Source organism: Vicugna pacos, chromosome 33, assembly GCF_048564905.1.
Source record: "Vicugna pacos chromosome 33, VicPac4, whole genome shotgun sequence".
Classification (NCBI taxonomy): domain Eukaryota; kingdom Metazoa; phylum Chordata; class Mammalia; order Artiodactyla; family Camelidae; genus Vicugna; species Vicugna pacos.
This window is the reverse complement of record NC_133019.1, coordinates 9,688,207-9,710,964: the sequence shown is the minus strand read 5'-3', so window position 1 is coordinate 9,710,964 and position 22,758 is coordinate 9,688,207. Positions and strand designations below refer to the sequence as shown.

The window sequence follows — 22,758 nt, the reverse complement described above, 5'->3', positions numbered from 1 at the left end:
CCTTGAGAGAAGACAGAGCCAGAGCCCAGGGGAAACTGAGGGCACCTGGGACTGCTGCAGCTGCCACAGGCGCTCCTGCCCTGAGGAATTTGGGCCATGCTAAGAAGAATGTTGAGGATGTAATGAATGTTTGGAAAGCATAGAGAGACTAAGAAGAAAAGACATTATGGAAAATCACATTACTATTATTACTACATTATAAGTGCTGTTGTATTACAAGCATCATTAGGAGTACCAAGTGCTGTTATTAGTAAGCAATCCAGCTTCTCTGTCCCCAGCATCAGGCCTCCCTCGGTGTCAAAGGCATCAACCGCTCAATTAATCACCATCGGAGGCCCCCCACCCCGGCCCTGAGTTTGTGGCACTGACAGCCACAGCCCAGTGATAAATGTGACACCTGCTCATCCGGCTGACACCTCCAGCCACAACCCACATGGATTTCTATCCTGGCTGAGAGTTAAGATCTTCCTAAAACCATTCCTGGTCAGATGGCTCTCTTGCTGAAAACTCTGCACTAGCTCCCCGTCACCCCCAGGATCAGGTCTGAGGCAGCGTCTTCTGAACTGACCTCTGGGAAAATCAACAGTCGTTTTGAGAGAAGGAGCCACCTCCGCCCACGCGCCCAGCACTTGTGCTCACCACTGTTTGGAACTTACCTGCCACTTGACACCGAGGACAAGTTTGACAGGGATTGGTTTGCTCGTCGGGGTGTTTCTGCTGCCTAACATGATGTATGTCCTAGAGGAGATGCTCGTGTGCCTTGTGGAATAAAAGAGGCAAAAATGACCAAGATCTGAAAAATATCCTGTTATGTGCCTTTCCCTCCTGCTGTGGGAACCTGTCTGAGAGCCCAGTGGCCTGGGTCCTGGTCCCACCTTAGTCACGTAACTCCTGAGTGATCTTGAGCGCCCTGGAGACAGCGAGACACCCAGCCCTACCGGAGCCCCTCCCCTGGTCCTGCTGCAGAGTTGAGGGAGGAGGCCTAGGCTACTGATTGACAACGTCACTCATCTTCTTCAACTGCTTTTTGCATCCCTGCTGAGATGGGGGAGGGGGTGCCTCAGGTGAGTTGGGACTTGGAAAGAGAGATGTTGAGCACCTGCTGTGTAGACAGAAGGCCTGATCAGTGGATCCCGAGTGCAGGGAGTGCAGGTGAGGAATCGATGCCTGGTACAGGAAGCAGGCCTGCGGGAGAACAGTAAGTCTCCATCATGTCTCGTGTCAGTTTGATCCACTGAGGTTTCAGCTTCATAGTTAATAACTGCTTATTTAGTCCCAGTGGCATAGAACAGTCTTCTAAATACAAAATAAAGACGGTCAGAGCTTCCAGAGTGAAGGTGGGAGGCTCCTCCACCCTGGCCTCTGCCTTCCTCTTCCTGGGAGCCGATGACTGCAGTCTTCCCAAAGGTGCTCCCACCCTGATGGGCATTTGCAGGTGAACATTAATTCATTTAGTAAATGTATATTGAGCACTTGCTGAGCACAGGTGCAGGGTAAGGTACAAGGAACAGAGCATTGAACAAGACAAGACATGCTCTGCTTTTGAAGTCCTGTTTGTGGACTCATGTTGGGAAAGAAAGGCAGGGAAGGGACAAGGTTCCTGGGAGGAAGGGATGTGCGTGTTCAGGTCACGGGGATAAATGAATGGGAGACACGCAGGGAGAAGAATGCAGGAGAGCTGGGAGCTGAGAGGTTTAGGACCAAATCTCCCATTAAATGGAATTCACAGACGGGTCTGAATTAGCTCCCCAGCTGCTGCTTCCTTCTAAGACCTATTATACAAAAAGCAATCACCTAGTCTGCAGAGAGCACAGGCTTTGATGCAGATAAATAGACAGACAGTACCTAGAGGGAGGGAGGGGATGTTAGAGTACCCAGGATATATTCTGGGCTCTTGGTGGCTCCAGGGCTCTCCTGAGAAAGGCCAAGAGGCCACTTGTGAGATAAGGGTCTGGGTCCTGGCCTCTGCCAACCTTGGGTCCCAAGGGAACATGAACGGCTATAACCATAAGGAAGAGCCTGGGAAGTGGGACCAAGCTGGCCATGCGGTGAGAGGAACAGCCTGACAAGTGCTCCCTCCCTAAATCCATTCAGTCAACAGTGCTGACTTCTTCCTGTAACCTCTGCACCAGGTAGATGCTGGTAAAGTCAGTACATTTGCCTCCAATAGCACCCAGTCCTTGGGAGGTCGCTTTGAACAAACTCATGTGATAAAAAGCCCTAAGTGATGGCAGGTATACCTGTGAGGGCAGTGGCTGGTTCTCGGATGATGGAGGGGGTCAAGGTGAAGAGTGAGCAGAGGGGTGGACGGGAATCCCAATGTGGAAAGACACGTATGTCCAGCTAAAGGGTTTGCTTTTGTCCTGTGTGTACGGAAAAGCACTGGGAGGTGGAGAGGGATTCATGATCAAATGTGAAGTTGAGAAAGATCCTTCCAGCAAGAACACGGAGGAGGGCCCTGGAGAAATGCAAGACTGGAGGAGGGGAAACCAACTCGTTCACAGTCCAGGAACAAGCTGGTGAAGGTCTGAACTGAGGTAGATGGAGAACAGGGGTCAAAGATATTAAGGAAGTAAAATGTTCTCCAGTGACAACGATGGAGTGTGTGCGTGCATAAATGCATCAGCTGGGGAGCGTGAGAGTTGGGGGACATGGAGGATGAGTTCCAAATCCTAGCCTGAATAATGGTCACATTCACAGCTAGGCAACCAAGGAAGGGGATTCAACTGGGGTGGAAAGATAAGAAATTCAAGTTTAGGACTGATAAAGTCTTTTTCTTTTTAAACTGTATGTATTTTTTATTTTTTGGAGGAGAGGTTATTAAGTTAACTTATTTCATCTATTTATTTATTTTAGAGGAGGTACTGGGGATTGAACCCAGGACCTTGTGTATGCTAAGCATGTGCTCTACCACTTGAGCTATACCCTCCCCGCTAGGACTGACATAGTCTTAAGGATATCTTCTATCATTCCAGCTTCATAATAATGACTTAAGAAATTGGAATCTTTCAGTATATATATTCCGTGCTCCTGGAGTGAGAACATTAGAAGTCATCAGTCATTAACCACCTCAGTGAAGGGCTTGTGCATTCGAGTTTATGCTAGGTCCTGGTGACCTCGCCTAGTGCTAAGGACACAGTAGGGAGGAATGGAATTAGAATCTTGATGCCAGGTACCCGGATTTTTTTTTATTGAAATATAATCAGCTTACAATGTTGTGTCAATTTCTGGTGTAGGGCATAATGTTTCAGTCATATGCATGTACATGCATAGATTCATGTTCATACTATTTTTCATTATAAGTTACTACAAGATAGTGAATGTAGTTCACTGTGCTACAAGTAGAAACTTGCTATTTATCTATTTTATGTATAGTAATTCATATCTGCAAATCCCAAACTCCCAATTAATTCCTCCCCATCCTCTTTCCTCCTCTGGTAACTGTAAGTTTGTTTTCTATGTCTGTGAATCTGCTTCTTTTTTCAGATTCCACATATAAGTGATATATGATATTTTTTCTTTTTCTGGTTTATTTCACTTAGAATGACAATCTCCAGGTCCATCCATCCATGTTGCAGCAAATGGCATTATTTTATTCTTTTTATGGCTGAGTATTATTCCATTGTGTGTGTGTGTGTGTCTGTGTGTGTATACACACACATACCATAACTTCTTTACCCAGTCGTCTGGCAATGGACATTATGGTTGGTACCCGGATCTTAATCCCACATCTGTCTTTTGGACAAGGCATTTAGCCCCAGGGGCCTTTAGATTCTTCTTCCACCAAATGGGAATACAAATAAAACCTGTTCTGACCACGCCAAGTGTGCTTGTGTGGACCAAAGGGATACAGAAAAGCGCTTTCGAAGCCTTGTAGAGCCATGCCGATGGCAGTAGTTAATGTCACTATCCTCAATGATAAGTTGATGTTTAAGAAATGACTCGTGATTTGGGTGATCTGAGGCTGCTGGCCTCCTCTCCCAGGCAGTTAGGGGCTGGGGCTGAGCATGGAGCAGAGGGTGTTTGAAGAGGAAAGTGTTTGAAACACCACTGTTAAGAAGAAGGACTAGTTCTGGAGTGAATGGTCTGCAAAGAGAGTCAGAACCTGACTGAGGCAGGTTAGCAGCATCCGAAGAGGTTCCAGGAGCCATAGATGCCTCAGGCTGGCACCTTTTATAGGTTGCTTGTGGCCCTGGCAGGAAGGGAGCTGTTAAGATTGTCGAGCCGATTGGGGCTGAGAGCTTTATGCAGGAGCAGAGAGACCTTCCTTCATGGCATAAACTACAGGGTTCAGGAAGGCTCCCTCCCTCCACTGTCTTCCTCATGGCCTTTTAACGTCTGAAAATGCATGCAAAATGCATTCCTTGGGCTATTTTATTGTTACACTAATAATACTAGTAATTCAAGGCTTTCGCGTCATATTTCCAATCTACATAGCACTTTCCTACATGTTACCTCTTGTTAAGACTCATAGCTGACACTGTGGAGTGTGATTTCCCCTCTTCTGTAATGAGGAATCTCGTCTGATTAGAAGAGATTAAAACAAAGAGATTAAAAAGTTAAGGAGCAAAGATTGGTTTTTGGAATTTGGGGTTTCAGTGAAGAAAACTATGACAACATACCAATAGATAGCATACGATCGAAAATGTTGTAACTCCAAACCCACACCCGCTCTCTCCGACACAGTCATTCTCCTAATCATTTAATTAAACCAAAGAACCAGCACTCAGTTTCACTAAGTTTCTCTGCACTAGGGATGCAGCAATGAGTGAGACGGCTCATGGGACAGCAGGGGAGCGCTTGTGGCTCAGGTGATGGTGACTAGGATGACAGAGGCTCCTGAGCCACTCTCAGCTGAAGTCGGCCGAGTTCATGCAGCTGCCTTTGACTGCCTACCTCTCTGTGCCTCGTAGCCATTCCTGTCTTCAATGACACTGCGTTTGTTTCTAATTCCTCCCCATCTGCTGGCTGGTGTTTACTCGTATTCCTTCTCAGGGTCCTTCCTGCTGAACAGACATGGTGTGGGGCGAATCTCACCTCTCCCATCTTCTCAGGGTCATTGTTTAGTTGCTCCGTCTGAAGCCCACACCAATCCGCAGGCCCGTTTGTAATTAAAATCCTTCTCAGGCAGAGATGTAGTTGATGTTCAGTAATCCCCTTACTGCCCTGGACTACCCGTGTTCATTTTGTAGCTGCAAATCTTAGATCAGAAGTCACTGGTCTTCAAGTTGAGTTGTAGATTTCAAAATGAATTTTAACTCAATTTTGCCAACTATTGTACAGCACAACCACAGTGAACTCGTAGTGCCTCCCTCCCTTGGTGCCCCACACCCTGAGGCCACACAGCGGTAAATGGTACGGGGCGCAGAGCACTGGCTCTGAAGTCAGCTGTGTCTGGGTGTGTGTCCAGCCCCGAATACAGCTGTGTGGCCTTGGGAAAGCCTCTCCAGCCCTCTGGGTCTCTGTTCCTTCAGTTGTAAAATGGTGATAACTCCCATGCCATAGGGCTTCTGTAAGGTTGCATTGAGATCATTTATATGAAGTGCTTAGTTCTGCCAGGCACACGGTTGGTGGTCAATAAATTGTGGGAGTTATCATTATTATAATTATTACTTTGTTATAATTATTTATGGTTGGAAGATCTGGAACTTCAACTCAAGCCTTCTGTCTCGACACAAATAGCCACACGTAGCAATTAACACCTATGGTGACTTACTTAGCAAAACTTTTTGCATTGACAAATAGCCAAGAATAGCCTCCTGCAGAGTGAGGAGAAAAAGGGAGACGGGAAGGAGGGAGGAGAAGCCCCCAGGCCAGACAGTTCCCCTTGTCAGGACCCAGGAGAAGGAAGGAGCAGGGCGACATGGAGGATGGACCGCGCTTGTCCCGAGTGCCCACTATCCGTGGACTATCCTTGCAAGGTGGTGGTTCTTACCTGTGTTTTACAGGTGAGCAGACTGAAATTCAGAGAGGTTACTGACCTGCCCAAGTTTCACCAACCAGTATGTGACGAAACAGGATTTGAACCCAGGACTTTCTCATTTCAAAACGCATGCCCTCTATACTGTATCCTGCTGTCTCCTGATGAGATGTCCACAGCATGCAATTCCAGAGGGCACCATTCACGTTGCGAGTGAGGTGAACGGCATCTGGGAGTTGTGCAATGTAGTGGCCACATCTCCTGAGTTCAGAGGAGTGGTTCACTTAATAAATAGGTATTTGCAAAGGAGAAATGATGAAGGCCTGACCTGGTGGGGTTGGAAGGGAAGGGACGGATGCAAGAGACATTTAGGAGACAGATTTGACAGACTTAGCAACCACTACATGTGAAGTTAAAAGAGGAGGGGGTTGAAGCTGCCTTTGAAGTTTCTAGCTTAGGTGGCAGGGGGGCAATGGTGATGTGCTTGGTGGGTTAGAAATACAAGGGAGAACGGGCTGCTGGGCAGAGAGAATAAAATACATGCCCCCCACCTCCCCATTCCACCTGGACCCAGGCCTAGGCAGCGAAGGGTTAGGAGATGGACTTGACCTAAGGACATGGTCTGGACTTGTGTTTTGGTTTCCAGCTTTTCTCCTTAAAGCCAAGCACAGGAGTGAATCTGGATCATGAAAAGCTCCAGTCAGCTGACCTTGTCCCCCCAGCCACTGTCTGCCCTGGCCCCTGCAGCTGAGTGGCGAGTGGATGCCTGGGGGTCAGCCAGGACGTTGGAAATATCACAGCTGCTGGAGAAAGTGAGGGCCACTCAGCTGAGCCGCAGCACTCACGTTCTCAAGCCTTTATGCCTGAGGCCGTCCTCCAGGCCTGTTCTAAACAGCTTCATTCTGGTAACACTCCCCTGTAGTCGCTTGTGCCTGTGACATGACCTTCAACTGTAGTTCTTCAGTCCCCTGCAAATCATTGTACACTCAAGGAGTCACACACACACACACACACACACACACACACACAGACACATGCTCACATATACATGCATGTGCACATTAAAAATTTTTTTTCAACAAGAAAGCCAGGTGATGAGAAAACAAGCTGTCAGGGATTTCTTTTGCAAAATACAATAAGGCAACTTCCAGAGGACAATCAGAGCTTGGTATCAAAATTCTGCTTGTATTCTTAACATCTCCTGTAGGGGTAAGACTATGAGCAGTGTCAGCAGAGTGAGAACCCCAGGGCATTGAAACGTCTTCAATCACCTGTCCTCAACCAACATTTGCCAAACAGTGTCTAGGTATCAGGCATTATGCTGAGTGCAGTGCAGGGTTCAAGTGTTGCAGAAAAATGTGTTACAGCTTAGTGTCACAGTTCAGTTGTGACAGCAACCTGGATCCAGGCAAGAGACCAAGCAGCACTCAGAGAGTTGGAGAACTCAGGTTAATTACGCCAGCAGACCCAGAAGAGTTAACACTCCAAGCTCTGGACCCTGTCTGTAGGTTTACACAGGCCTTTATAGGCTGCCAGTTTTACACTTTGCAACATCATATGCAAATAAAGTATAACAGAAGTTGACCAACCAGGAACAAGCTTCATAGAAATAGACCAATCAGGAGTGAGAGAAATAACCAATCAGGAGTGAGCTCTATGCAAATGAAGTACTACAAATGGACCAATCAGAAGTTAGGGAAGTGGACCAATCAGAAGTGAGAGTAATAACCACTCAGGAGTGAAGGAAATAACCAATCAGAAGCGAGCTCAGGGAACCAACAGAATTTTAGGGGTAAGTAAGCCGTTTCAGAGGCAAAAAGTGAAATAGAGCCTCTGAGCCAGGGAATTGGATGGTGCCTGCACAAGAGTAGTGGCCCTGCTTGGAGGGCTTGCTGGTCTTTTTATAAGGCTTCCCACCTCACAAGAACAGGGCAGGCACATCTCTGCTCTCGAGGAACACACAGGCCTTGGGAGAAAGAGGCCACAGCATGAAAATGTAATGGCACCACAAGGGCTGTCACAAAGCCTTGCACCCTTGAGTAATAGAAGACTTGAGCTTGGTCTCTGCGCCACCCCCCCAAACTCACCAGCTGTCCATTTACCTCGTACTTTACTCTGGTCCCCCTGGTGTCAGGATGATGGTGGAGTCCACTCCCACTGGAAGTGGGGACCCTTGGGATTTTCCTTCGGGACATTTGTAAGAGACTCAAGCTCCCTGTGAGAACCTGATCCACCCCAAGGCTCTTAACCCTTTGTCATTTCAGTTAAGATCACTGCGAGCCCGCCAGGTGGTGTGGCTGGGGGAGCACAGGGGACCTGAGTGAGCCTGGTGCACGTTTTTAGCCAGAGCTCACGGCGGGCGGCAGGAGCCAGAGGGCCTTTAATCCCCTCCCATCCTGAAATTGATTAATTTTGTGAAATACCCGTCTCAGCAAAATGTCTCCACCACTTGATTTGAGGGTTATAGTGCATGTTTCCCTGAATATGTTTAGAGTAGCATTTCCCGCAGTGAGTTCTGCAGAACACTAATGCGAGGCATAGATTTGGAGAAGGGGGAAGTGTTCCATGGTCAGTATGTTTGGAAAGTTCTGGGTTAACCAAAATTAAACTGCTTTGCTGTAGGACCTCTTTAACCCTTTACTATGCCAGTATGCATTGTGAATCTTGAAAAGGCAGATGGAACAGCAATGTTTGCTCACCTTATTTGAACATGGAACCTTGTTTTCATGAAATTTCTGCTAACCCCTCCTGGGAAAGCTAGTGTCCAGAGGAACATACTTGGAGAAATACTGGCTGAGGAGATTTTCTTTGCGTATGAACTAACGATAGTCAGCTATTCCCCGTCCTCGCTTAGATACCAGGCTTCAGTAGCAGCAGGAAAGTGTAAGTTTAGACATAGAGAAATATTTCCTAACTGTGAGGCTGCTCAGCGTAGAAGCCTAGAGCGTCCCCGGGAATTACAATAAGAGAACACACCGCCCCCTTTCTTGTCCTTTCATAAGCTCTCCCATGAGTCATTATAAATAGAATGGATTATCAAGGAAGCTCCTGGATCTTTTTTATCTTAAGGGGGCCTTTGAAAATAAGATATAATTGAGGGATGAGAAGGTAGGAATTAAAAGGAAGGAAGACAGACCGGCTGATTTTCGGACGTGCTGTGTCTAAGTGTCTGTAACTCATTTGTTCATCCTTGCTCTGCCTGGGATGTACATTTCAAGGAAACACCTTCCTGACTCAGGTTTCTAAGACAAGTGGAACTAAAGAAGCAGGGAGCCAGAAGCTGCCCGCCATCTCGCGGTCGTGTTTCGGTAACTGTCACACGTTGAACGCTCCTCGTGTGCCAGATACGATGAGACTTGCTTGTGCATCTTACTTGTTCCTTGAACAGCCTCTGAGGTCGCTGTCATTATTGTTGCCGTTTTACTAAATGAGGACCTGAAGCCCAGATTCTGACAGTCACACTGCTTCCTGAAGGTCGTGCAATTCCGCGTGGTGTGGATCCTGGGTTTGAGCACCCAAGCCCTTACTCACTGTATCCCCACTACTGCCTCTGTGAGTCCGTCAGGGAGTCAGGATGTCCTTGAAATGCGCTCCTTCCACCAGGGTGTGCGTGTGGGGAGAGGAGGGGGAGGGGGGTGTAGCCGCGATAAGCTGCCCATGTTGACAAGGAAGCCAAGGGAGAGGGCGCATCTTCCAGTTCCTCCCACACCAACCGTGGCCGGTGAGGCCCCTCGACTGCCTGACAGCCACCTGGCTCTGCGCTCCCGCCCCCTCTCCCTCCCCCTTGCCGGATGCATCTCTTCTCATAAGCCATCTGCCCCCTCGTGTCTGCTGATAGCCCACAGCGCCTGGGCAGCTGCCCTGTCAGAGAGACAGGAGATAATGCCAGCTTATGAATCAATACATCCTCTGGCTCGTCTGCGCTCCCCTGAGGGGAACGTGGAAGGCTCCAAAGCACACTTAATCCTCATCCGACTCCACACTGCCAAGGGTTGGTGGCTCCAAAGGATTCTTCGTAACTTCAGTCTGCAGGCTGCAGCTAATGAGGCTGGACTCTGGGCAGGAGAGCTCAGGCCTCTGCAGCCCGAGGGCTTGGCTGGGCTGTGGGTGTGAGTGAGGATGCTGGGGACGTGCCAGGGGCCGGGAGGAGCTAAGTCTTAAGATCAGGAGGCTGTGTTAAGGAAAGCCACATTTCTGCCCAGCCAGAAAGTAAGCCCAGGGCACCTGCCATCTGTCTTGTGAGGCTGAGAGGCTGATGGGTGAGTCCTGAGGCCTGGCGACCAAGTGCTACCACGTGCGGGCCGTGTGCCAGGCACTTGGAATGAACGTGTGATGAGTGTGACTTCTGTGAGCGAGGATGGCCTGACCTGCATTTGAAGGCATCATCCCAGGAGCGGGGATTGGTGAGCCGAGTGGCCCACACCCTCTTTGCCTGGTTTGGTGTAAGGCCAAGGCAGGCCCTGGGGAATCTGGGCTCTGAGCTCAGCCCTCCCTGAGCAGGGCGACTCTTCTCCCTGTGACACTGTCTTCAGTGAGATTCACACCTGCAAGTTTTAGCTGAGACAACACATGGTCCAGGTCAAGTGATTGGGTGAGGGCCGTGTATCCTGTGCGAATTCCCTTGAGCATCTAAATGTCACTGCCCCAGGTGGGGCTTCTCTTACTACCTCATCTAAAGTAGCAGCCCCCACCTGAACCCCCCATCAGTATCTGACACTGACCATGTCAATATCTGACATCTGACACACGTATTTCTTTGTTTACTTACAACCTGTCTCCTCCCTAACCTGCCAGTTCCTGGACATCAGGAAATGCATCCCTTGTTCACATCGTCTGTGTCCAAAATATCCTCTGTGCTTCTGTCTGGCACATAATAAACACTTAAATGTTTGTTGAATGAATAAAAACTAATACCCACAGGTGAAGGCACAGCCATACCTGCAGACCTTCAGACTGAGATTCTTGGGTTCAATTTTGTCACTCCTTGGCTGATGGTGCCCTCAGGTCCCATTATGACAGGATAAAGTGCATGCAAGCTCCCTGGCCAGGCATCCAGGCCCCTGCAGATGTCTCCAGCTTCACCTCTCACTGCTCCCCCCATCACCTCATGCATCCTAGTGCTGACCCTATGACTCCCAAACTTTGGTGTGCATCCCACCCTGGGCTCTGCTGAAAGTGCGGACTCCTGGACCTGATCTCCTGAGATCCAGATTTAGTTGATGTTAGGTGGGGTGCAGAAATCGTCCCTTTTTAAAAAAGATACCCCGATAAGTCTGAGGGCAGATATTCTGTGGACAAACTTGGAGGAGCAGTGCTTCTGTCAAAGTGCCCCGCAGGCTCCCCTGCGCTGTCTCACCCCATGCCTTTGTATCCACAGTGACTTCTGTCTGGAATAGCCTTTGTCATTTCATGCTTTCCACCCAGAAAACGCCTATGCATCTTTCAAAACTCAGCTCGAGGATCACCCCTTCTGTGGACACAGTCCTGCCTCCAGCAGCTCATTAGTGTTTTTCTTTCTCTCTCTGCCCAGCGCATCTTACACTTGCCTCTCTTAGGGATCATTCTGCTCATTTCTCTTTTTTTTCTCTCCTCACACCCCAGCACTGTAAGCTCTCTGAAGGAAAATTCTAAGTTATCTCTGGACCCTTAGCACCTAGCTGAGTGCCTGGCAGCGGGGTCCGTATGAGTAGGATGAGATGCCCAGCTGTGCCCCCGGCGAGCCCGCCCGGCTCTCCCCTTCCTAACCCTGCTCTCCCCTTCCTAACCCTGCTCTGCTCTGACTGCCGCGTCTTTCAGGAGTTCTCGCTCCAGAGGATGGACAGCCTCGTGGATGATCGCGTCAACATCCTGGGATTTTCCATTTTCAACCAGTCCCACGCTTTCTTCCAAGAGTTTGCCCAGAGCCTCAACCAGTCCTGGCAGGAGAACTGTGACCACGTGCCCTTCACGGGGCCCGCAGTAAGTGCCCACCAGGCCCCTCCCTGGTGCCCCTTCACTGCCATGTGTACCCTGTCTGTGGGCCATTCCCCACCCTGGGCTCAGACCATCCTGGACTCCAGCCTTCTCCAGGCCCAGCTCAAAATGAGATTGCAGAGGTGCTGGGTAGCGTTGCAAGGGACACATCTGGGTTAGTAGACAGCTGTAGGCTGTGAGCATGGGGGAGTCGGCAGGGAGAGAGGGTTTGGATGCACCAAGTTGTCACGTAGGTGTGTCTGTGGCCAGACTCCTGGTAACACTGTTGCTGAGACCCACCTGAGTTTAGGATCCAAGAATCTTACTGTTGGAAGGACCTTCTAGCTGGTTTCTCAGATAGGGAAGCTGAAGCCCAGGCTGGGAATAGGGGTGAGGGAGAGGGGCATGGGGGTCTTGTTCAAGGGCAAACACCAAACCTTTCGTGGGTGAAACTAGATTCTGAGTCTCCTGGTCTGGTGTTCTTTCATCGCACTGGACCACGGCCCTGGTTGAAGCTTGTCCGGAGAGCCTCACCCGTCTTCTTCCTCCCTGCTCTTGCCTCCCATGCTGTGTGTGTGATGGAGTCAAAGGTTTCCTTGGCTGTTCTCCTTTGGGTCTGATGTCCTTACTCTGGGAGGCAGGTCAGGAACGTCTGCTCTGCTCGTGGGCGAGGATATAGCTCAGCGGTAGAGCGTGTGCTCAGCATGCATGAGGTCCTGGGTTCAATCCCCAGTACCTCCATTAAAGAAAAAAAAAGAATGTCTAATCATGTCCATGTATTAAAAGGCAGGTTCTCAGGAGACAGGATTGCTTGGCTTTTTAGATCTGTCCTACCCGAGTTACAGTTAAGCCTCCCAAAATCCCTTGAGGCAGCTTATGTGACGCTCATGTAATTTTCTAAAGGGTCAAAGCTTTGATCAGGGAACCGGATGGGAGAAGGCGGTGTGAGAACTTGAGTTGCAAAGTTCTCAAGGTTACAGAGCACATCCCAACAAGATATTTGAGACCTGAAAGAGGAATAAATCCATAGGAAGGATTTGGCTCGGCAGGGTGAAACATCTGAAGAAAGGAAGTTCTCACCCCCGTTAGGTGGCCTAAGGGGCGGTGAGGACGTCTTAAGCACAGGGTCGTGGGTAGGACCAGGCGCATCCCCCAAATCAGGAGTACCAGCCCTGTGCTCCTGGTCTGGTCTGTGGAGCTTGCAGTCATCACTCCAGTGATGTGATGAGGTGTTGACACACTTCAAAGGCTCCCAGCACAGTATTAGGAGAGGAACAAAACCTGCGACCTCCTCTCCAGCCTGAGCTGTTCCGCATCCAGCGTCTGGCCTCTTGAAATTAAAGGTCCCGGTGCCACATTGCCAGTTTCTCTCTGAGAGTCTCAGCCCTTCCATTCATCTTCCCATTGAGCGCAAGCAGGCAGATGGGAGGCCCGTGGCATCTGGTGGGGTGGCTTGTAAAGTACTGACACCACAGCCAGGCAGTGCCTTTCACAGGGCTGTGGGGCCGGCTCTGGCCGTGCTCACATGTCCTGGAAAGAGGGTGGGCCTTGGACACACAGGATCTGGCTTCAGATACTGGCCTTGGTGTTTTCTTGCTATGTGATCTTAGGAAGCTAAGTAACCCTTCTGGGCCTCAGATTCTTTATCTGTAATTTTGGGCTAATTATGCTTGACCATCTTAGAGGATCCTTTTGAAGATAAAATGGGATATGATTCCATCTTCAATTTATAGTTCTCCATCAAATGAGTTTCTTTAACATTCCACCTGCCAGACACTATGAGAGGCATTAGTAAATATATCAGGTGGCTTTTGCAACAGAAATGCTGTGGAATGACCAACTCCCAAATCTCTCTAGCTTACAACAATGAACATTTCTGTAGCTCGTGTACCTGAGGGTCCGCTAAAGATCAGCTGAGCGAGGCTGGAGCGCCCGGCAGCTCTGCTGACCTGGCTGAGCTCACTCAGCATGAGGGGGTCGGCGGCGGGGGCAGCTCTGCTCCAGGTACCTCTCATCCTCCTGGCCTAGGCTAGCCTGGGGCACGCTCATGCTGGTGGCAGAGGGGCAGCAAAGCAAGCAGAAGGCACAGGACCTCCTTGTAGTCCTGGGCTCCCAGAGCAGGCACACGGTGACCTCCACCTCATTTTATTGCCAAAGAAAACCACACCCACAAACCAGGAGTCAGGGAGTAAGAAACAGACTCTACCCTTTTAGAGGAAAAAATATAGTCCTGTGCAAAGGGCCTGAGCGCAGAGCGGGGTGAAGGATGGGGTTCCAGCCCACAGTCCATCACAGAAAAAAGCCACAGGTGCTGTCCTCTGGGGTCCGCAGCGTGGGGAGCAAGGTCTGCCTCTGCCTCGAGGCCAGCGGTTCTGATGGGTACGCTGTGCCCGTGGAAGCAGAGGGCAGCCCCTCAGTTCTGCCTAGAGAGATCAGGGAAGGCTTTCCGGAGGAGGGGGGAGCAAAAACCTCCGTGCTGCTCATTGACTGCAGGTGGGACACCATGCAGGTATGAAGGTCTCAGGGTGGGGAGGGGGCCAGACACCGACGTGCTCCTTACTCGGGATAGGGTGCAGCCCCAGGCAGTTTAAAAGATGTAGAACACAAAATTCATTCTTCTCTTTCTCAGTCCACTCTCGGACTTCCCAAGACCTCAGCATCCTATGCCCCCCAAGAATTCTGGGGGACATCTGGAGAAGGAAGGGTTCTCTGGAGGCTCCCTCCGGGCTGGGGGGCGGAGACAAGAGTAAAATTAGGTTGTGCCATGCCCACTGCAGGTTATTTCCAAGGGGAGGGGTGGTGTGGGGAGAAGACATGTGAGCCTTAGACCTAGAACTGGTCGCCGGAGGGGCCAGGCAGTCCTGGGTCACAGATTCTCTGCCTGCTTCCGTCTGCGTTCTCTTAGTCAAGCCCCTTGGTTTTCTTACCATTGAAAGGGCATGCGTCCTCTCGAGCCTGGGAGACGTGCCCTCCTTCACTGGCTCTCGCCTGGCACAGAGCCGAAGCGTGCTGAACCACTGATGCTTGGAATCACCTCCCTGGACCTCCTCTTCCTCCTCACAGCATCCTAATAACAGACAAGAGTGGCCATGCACCCCTTTTGACAAATGAGGAAACCGAGGCACAGGAGAGCCAGGTGGCCTGTGGAGGGCCTCCAGAGGACGGTGCTCCATTGCAGCTCATAGAACCTTCCAGCTACGGTCTCTCTGGCCTCTGAGGAGGAAGGGAAAGTGACGTAGGAACTCCTCACCTCGAAGAGCATGTGAAGCTCACAGCCTCCAGCAGCAACATATCTTCCTCGGGGCGTCTCACCTCGGCATCTACCTTTTGGAAAGCGGTGCCTCTTCCCGTCTCTTTGGGGGCGGAAATTCCCAGCACAAAGAGCCAGCTCTTTCATTTGCTGGGGAGCTGGAAGGCGACACATAACCAGTTCCAGGAAAGCACAGCCTGGCTTGTCTCCCCATCCAGCTTTCGAAAGAGGCTGTGGTCGCGGTGGGACCCGGTCTCTGGCCCTTGCTCTCCTCCATCGCCCTCTCCCCTGCCCAGTCCTCTCCCCATCAGCCTCCTCCTCCCCCTTTTCCTTCTCACCTCCTCCGCTCACTCTTCCCTTTCCACCTTCCTCTGTCACCATCACCTCCTTCCTTTCTCGTTCTCTTTCGGCTCCTCTTTCTCTCCTCTCTTGTCACTTTCTTCTCTCTTCTTTCTTTTCCTCCCAACTTGAGTGTGTCTCCTTCTCTTCCTTAACTTCCCAGTCAGCCGACGGTGTTCCAGATGGAGCTTGCTGGAACGGGGGCCCGGTTCCCAGGGCACAGAGAGGGAGTGGCTAAATTGAGGGGCGGCCACAAGAGAAAGCTCAGTGCCTGCCAGGTGGCTGCCAGCGAGCCACCACCCCCTTCTGGCCGGTGACAGGCAAGCAGGAGACAGTGTCGTGAAGGGAGACACCCACTCCCGCTCGTTTCACGTGCCACTCCCATTCATCACCCGGCAAAGAACAAAAATCATGGAAAATCATTAAAATTACAGATGGCTAGATTAAGTAATTAGAATTGAGGCTAAAACAGATGTTTGTAATTAAGTGTTTATTTCATTGAATAAAGCCCAGATTGTATGAACTATTCCATGAAATTTTAATGGTTCCTATCCTGGTATTTTGGGGGGGGGCAGAGTTTAAGCAACAGAAGTTCAGAGACAAATGAACATCCAACAGGACTCTGGGAGTCCAGCGATTCGGGGAGGGGGCAGGGAGATGAGAAATACAGGTGTGTGTTTAGAAGGTATTCTTATTTTTATTTCAGTGAGTGAGGGAGAGACTCAGCCACTATTCTCTGAGTCAGATTGAGTCATCTTAATTTATACAGAGTCTTTCATTCCCCTGAACAATTTACAAACAGCTCAAAAGAAGATAACAATGAAGAAACAAATGAAAATATAAAAACAAGAGAGTCCAGGGTGTTTGCCAAGCAACATTCTGGAGCCAAGAAAGGAAGAGGATTTTAAATGAGAATTGAGCCATTAGGGGGGCTTAATATGTAGAAACGACAGGGACAGGAGAAGCAGAGACAAGGCCCAGAGGCACGCACACGCCGATGGGGGCCAGAAGCCCAAGAAAGACATCAAGGGCTCATGAAAGGGAAGCAGGGGGGACCACGGGAAGAAGCAGAGACAGTGGGCACTGCGGACCCAGCAGTGGAGACAAGGATGGAGAGCCTTCGGGTACCAAAATTTTTCCCCATCTGCAGTCTCAAATGCTTTCCAGAGCTAAATTAGTAAATAATAGGGAGAAGGCAATTAGGAGAGCAAAAAGATGCTTCAGGATGGACATCCGGGATGAGACGGAAAAGTTGGTGTGGCAAAGATTACGGGCTTTCAGACCACTGGAGGTGACATTGGCTGAGGGGAGGAGATTGGCAACGGGTGGGAGGGGGATAAGCTGGAAGAGCGTGGATGGGGGACAGGGTCTTAGAGAAGCAGCTGGAGGATCCACGTAAGAGTTCTGGGCTGACTGCCAGGAGCCTGCGAGAGAGGAGCTGTCTGATTACGTACCGAGGACCCTCAGGAGACTGAGCTGGGGAAAGAAGATGTTCAGGGCTTAGGAGGTCTCATCAAGAATCAGCCCAGGCTGAACCACTGAAAGGACCCAAGAATCCTAGAGCACGCTGGGGACATGCCACCCATGTCACTTCTCCGAAGGCCCCCCAGCACCCCTTGCTGGAGTTGTGATTACTAGACGCACTCGAAGAATCTTGCCAGCCCAGGAGTTCAGGATGCCAAAGAACGCTACAAACAGCCACAGACCGATCTCCCAGCATCTGGACCATTTGCTAATAATGGAGCATCAGCCAAGAAAACCACGTCCCAGACAGAGTGGGAATAGTGACAACCATGTGGCAGGAAAGAGCTTGGGGCCTGGTGGGAGGAAGTGAGAAATGGCGTGGTAAACTGTGTCTGCTAGTCTGCAGTGATGAGGGGGTCCGGGGACCAGCGCGCAGCCTCGGGAGAAGGGGCCTTAGAGAGGGGATGAGGCCAGGCCTATCTGGGGGCCTGGGGCACCAATGCCACCGAGAGCAAGGGTTCTCCAGGGCCTCCAGCACCAACCAGACAGGGTGCTCTGAGCTCCCAGTAATGCAAAACCAGAATTAAACTGCCTCTTGCGAAAAGGAAAATGTGTTATCTCATCTCACAGCAAGTCCAGACATAGGGCAGATTCCAGAGCATCGTCACTGGAAACCCAGGTTCTTTGCATCTCTGCTCTGTGCCCTTGGTGTCAGCTTCTTCCTCAGGCTGGAGCCAGGATGGATGCCGCAGGTCCGGGCGTCATATCCAGAGCAAGCAGTGTCCAGAGGAGGACGGACTGCCTCTTGTAGAGACAGGAAGCTCTTGCGAGAAGCAGCCCCTTGCTCCAAGCCTCAGCTTGTGTCTCATTGGTCAGAATCGGGCCATCTGCCCAGTGCCGAATCGCGTACTGGCAGGGGGATGGGATGACTCTTGGGTCAGCCAGGCTCACCTGACAGCTCGGGCTGGGTCGTGTGCTGGGACAGCTACCCCTGAAGCACGTGGCTGCGTGGGGGAAGGGAGGACACCTGAAGGAAGCGGGGGTTCTGTTGGGGAGGAGGCAGAGGAGAATGGGTGCTGTGCAGGCAACAGGTGGTTCCCTTCCGCGGCCGCCTTGTAGTCCTGTGCCAGCAGAGGCTCCGGGTGCTCTTAACTGAGAGGCTAACTTGACGACAAACAGCCAGTCAGATTGGGAGGCAAACTGCGTGATGACCAAACCTGGGGCAGCAGAGAGGCCTGTCCACCGCCCTTCCCTGCCCCCAGCTCTGGCCCAAGAGCCTCATGCTCTTGTCTGCTGTTGAGAAGGTAACTGCATCTAGAAAGACTGCCTCACGCTGTCCTGGGAGGCGAGGCACGAATAATTCTGGTGGAGCAATGACATACCCTGGCGTCTCAAGAGGAGCCTTGTCGGGAAGGGAGGGGGAAAGACATTGCTGCAGGCAGTGGATGGGAGGGGGCGGGGAATGAGCCTGGAGAAAGGGCAGCTGGGTTGCAGTCTGCTCCCATCCTGTCTGAAGTCCTCTGAGTTGGACTGGTTGGTTTCCAGGACCCCTTCTAGTTCTGACACGCGCTGATTTTGAGAATCTCAGCACGGAGAGATTAACTGGGAGGCAAGGGAGACGCTGGGACAGAAATTAGTTTACAGAATCATTTAAATAGCCAAACGGAAGGATGGAAAAGCCGGTGTCAGTAGGGGTCGCTAACTCCCCTCACGTAGATGCTTGTCCGAGCTGGAAAGGGCGTCTTTAGCGTTCGTAATTTCCATATGTCCTTTGGCAGGGAAACGTGAGAGGTCCATTAATAAAGGAGCCACATGTGCTCGGGGGGAAATGAATTATGTGCAAAGGACAAGGACAGTTGTAGTCTTGCCGAGAAGCATCCAGGTGAGCCTCGAATCAACTGAAGAAGGAGCTCGGCTGCCAGGGGAAGGGCAGTGGGATGGAGAAGAGAGCCCCCTTCTCAGGAGTCTCTCAGATCAGTGGAGCGAGGAGAGAAAGGGATACTCTTGAAATAATCTGGGGCCCAAAGCCATGGCTTGATGGTCCAATTTCAGAGAGGCCTTGGCCACCATTGTCTCCTTGGGCCAGCCCCTGGACTCTTAGGGGAAGCGGAGTCGGCCCAGAGACAGGCGGTGGGCCAACAGCATCAGAGACACACCCTTACTTCTTTGTTACGCTTTTCTCTCTTCCTCCTCTTCTCTTTTCTTCCCCCTTTCCCTTTCTTTCCTTTACACCCGTCATTTCCTCCCTCTGCCCCGCTCTCTGCCCTCTCCCAGCTGTCCTCGGCCCTGCTGTTTGACGCCGTTTATGCCGTGGTGACCGCGGTGCAGGAGCTGAACCGGAGCCAGGAGATCGGCGTGAAGCCCCTGTCCTGCGGCTCGGCCCAGATCTGGCAGCATGGCACCAGCCTCATGAACTACCTGCGCATGGTGAGGGGCGGCTGGGGCCCTGCAGGCCACGCCCAGCCTGGGGGACTGGGGGATACTGTTCAAGGCCCCTGTCCTCCAGGTCCCCTCGGGACACTACAGTCCCAGGTGAAACAGCCATCTGCAGTGACCCCATCTGGGAATCGTGGGTCACATTTGTCCCCTAATCCTTAAAAATCACTGAGAATCTACAGCAAGTTGGTTTACAAGGCAGTGGCCCTGGTGCCTCAGACTATTAGAGGGTCTCTGGATTCCGGGCTTGGAATTTGTCCCCTTGGCTCAGAAGCGGTCCCTGCAAAGCTCTGCATAAACGGGGATGGATCATGCTGCCGCAGACCGTGATCCCTCAGGGAGTTGCAGGCTCAGTGCTTCTGGCTTGGTGCTGGCTCTCCCCAGTGTTCTCCCAGCCATGAGGCCTCTGGTGGGATGGACAGGGATTCCCGCCCACAAAGAAGCCATCACCAGGCAGAGCAGCCTGGTGCACAGTGGCTGGGATTTTGCATTTAGAGTCAGATCATCCTGACTTTTTGCAAGCTGGAGTGGGTGAGCAGCTGCCCAAGGAGGATAAACACAGCCAGAGGCGTGGAGGAGGAGCTCAGGGGGACCCGAGCTAGAGCTGGCATCTTGGCATCGTGTTGGTTTATGCAGCAGCTGCGAGGTCATTGGGTGTGTGGCCTCCTTTCCTCCTCAAGCCCTGGCCAAGTCTGAATTGGTTCCAGAGACATCACTTTCATAGGCTTGAGACCCTGCAGCCAAGAGGTAGACAGGAGAATGCATCCTGATGGCTTCCCCTTTCTGGTGCATCCCTAGCTAGCACAGTGGGATGCTTGCTTGGGGCCACTTGGAACACGGGGCCTAGTTGGTGCTGTAACTCACTCTCTCTTGGACAGGTAGAATTGGAAGGTCTCACCGGCCACATTGAATTCAACAGCAAAGGCCAGAGGTCCAACTATGCCTTGAAAATCTTACAGTTCACGAGGAATGGTTTTCGGCAGGTAAGGCTAGCTGTGCTGCTGTGGTGGTGGATCCCTCCTCCTTGTCCCTTTCCCTGTCCCCAGCTCATTCCTCCTTGGCACTCAGGATGGCCTCCTATGCTCAGTCATCCCCAAGAGCAACAGGCTGTGTCCTGGGCAAGGCTCCCCACAGGCACTGGCTTCCCTCCTTCCTGGACCAGGATCAGCCAGTGTGGTCAGGGACCACAGCCCCAGCAAAATACCAAGAGGGCGGTAACTGTGCCTTATGCCGGGAGAGAGGAGGCAAGGGGGCGTCATGGAAGGAGGCCTTTCCACTGTTTGGTTTATTCTGCTCCCTGAATCTCGCCCTAACCTTGGAGCCAGTGTTAGATTCCAGGTTGCTTACCGGTCACACACAGATCAGATCCCATGGGGGCTGAGGAATCCCTTCAGCATTAGAATGGATGGCCAGCTCTCTCCTGTCAGCTCTTTTCTGACCAACCCATCTCCGCCCCCCACCATCCCAATCACACCCCTCCTCTCCTGTCTGCTGCCTGTGTATTCCGTCAGCTCAGGGATGCTTTGTCCGCTGGAGCTCCTTACAAGTCCCTACTCCTTTCTCATGCTCCTCCATTAACCTTCTCATTCTCTTTTCCTCTGATTCTCCTACATCAGAGGAAACAGAGATTCTGGCAGTCTCTTCAAGTACCTCTCTGAAGGTGTCCCAATTTCACCATCACCCTAATAATCAGCTCTTTATTCTTAGTGTATCTTTTCTCCATCCTTAAAAAAAGCTTGAGAAATAGGGAATGATGCACTAATTACAGCAAGAAGCAGACATATTGAAGAGTTTCCTGACTATCAGTGTCTGAACAAGGGAAAGTACCAATGAAGGGGTGGCAGAATCATTGTCTTCTTCATCATCGTCTTCACCACCTCCACCATCATCATCTTCACCACCTCCACCATCATCACCTTCACCATCACCACCATCATCATCCTCACCACCTCCACCATCATCATCATAGGGACCTTCATTCATTAAGCTCTTACCATGGGCCATATACCACATTAAGGGTATCATTTTTGTTTTCTCACTTAATCCTACAATGTAGGTGCCTTTTATTAATCCCCATTTTATAAGTGAGGAAACTGAGGCTTTAGGAGACTGACTGACTTGGCCTTGGGCAGTGGCAGCTGGTTTTGAACCCAAGGACCTCTGACTCTACGGCCCAAATTCTTAACCATTATGACCAATTATGCGTCAGAATCACGGTGGTAATTTGTTAAAAATGCAGATTTTTAGACTCTACCCACAGAAATCTGATTAGGTAGACCTAGCAGAGGGCCCAGGGTGCGTCATCAGGCACCAAGGTGGTCCTCGTGGCACCATGGGCTGCGCTGGGAGGCCCATCACATCTGCTTCCTGCCACTCCATCCCTGTGTCTGCAAGGCTTGGGTTCAGCCCTCTCCGGAGCTACATGATCTTTAAGCAATGACAACAGCTATCGTTTGTCATAACTTCCCGAATGGGGCCGGCGTTAGGTAGGTGGCCAGAAACTATGGGATGGAGTATCACAAAATGGCCGTTTCTTTTATGTGACAAATCATGTATTGAGCCCACCCTACGTGTCAGGCACTGTGCTGGGCATGGAAGAATCAGAACCAGAAAAGCACAGTGCCCGCACGGAGAGGGCCTACGGTCTGGCCAGGGAGACCGATGTGGAAAAAATAAGTACAATTTGGGGTTATTAAACTCAAATCATGCCCTCAGGCTCATAATTCCTGGAACAAACGAAGCTGCCAGCCTGTAGAAAAATTGTCAGGCAGACTTTCTGAGTCCCAGTGTGCCTGGGGGATGTGAAGGGAAGAACATTCATTCATTTTTTTTTCAGTGTGTATCTTTTGAGTTCCTACAGTGTGCCAGGCTGACCTCTAGGTGCGGGTTAAAAATGGGCACAATTTCTGCTTTCCGGGAGCCTGTGTTCTAGGAGGGGACGGGCAGCAGGCAAACAAGTACTTATGCAGTACGTCAGCAGTGTAAGTGCTGCCGGCAAAGTAAAACAGGGTCAGGGAGGGAATGATGGGGAGACACTGTAGTTGGGAGAACAGTGCTCGTGCCAAGGCCAGACCCACTCCGTAGAAAGCCCAGGCTCGGTCTTGGAAAAGCTCCTCTGGCCCTCAGCCCTGCTTTCTGACGCTCCCGGAAACAGCCCACTTCCATCAGGCGACACCTGCAGTGGCAGAGTTGGCCGGTGGCCCTGATTCCACCCTCTACTTGAAAAACAGCTCATCAGACCTAGAGTGCCGCTTCACCTTAACTCTGCTTCTCCACCGGCCGTCACTCAGGCTGGCTCTCCCAGCTGCCTGAGTCATCAGGAAACAGCACCTGCAGCCACCAGCACCCACCCTCAGCCCCCACCGCAGCCCAGCGAGGGATTCTGCCCTGGGGCGTC

General features: G+C 51.1%; 1 protein-coding gene across 2 annotated transcripts in view; it reads left to right on the top strand.

The window, feature by feature from the left end:
- The window catches only part of GRIK4 (glutamate ionotropic receptor kainate type subunit 4), a 388,102-nt gene that overhangs the window by 271,048 nt on the left and 94,296 nt on the right, over positions 1-22,758 (top strand). For both annotated transcript variants that reach the window (XM_072953873.1, XM_072953874.1), the window contains 3 exons: positions 11,717-11,878; positions 19,200-19,352; positions 20,240-20,344. In XM_072953873.1, the coding sequence (XP_072809974.1) occupies positions 11,717-11,878; positions 19,200-19,352; positions 20,240-20,344 (420 nt within the window). The remainder of the gene's footprint in view (positions 1-11,716; positions 11,879-19,199; positions 19,353-20,239; positions 20,345-22,758) is intronic.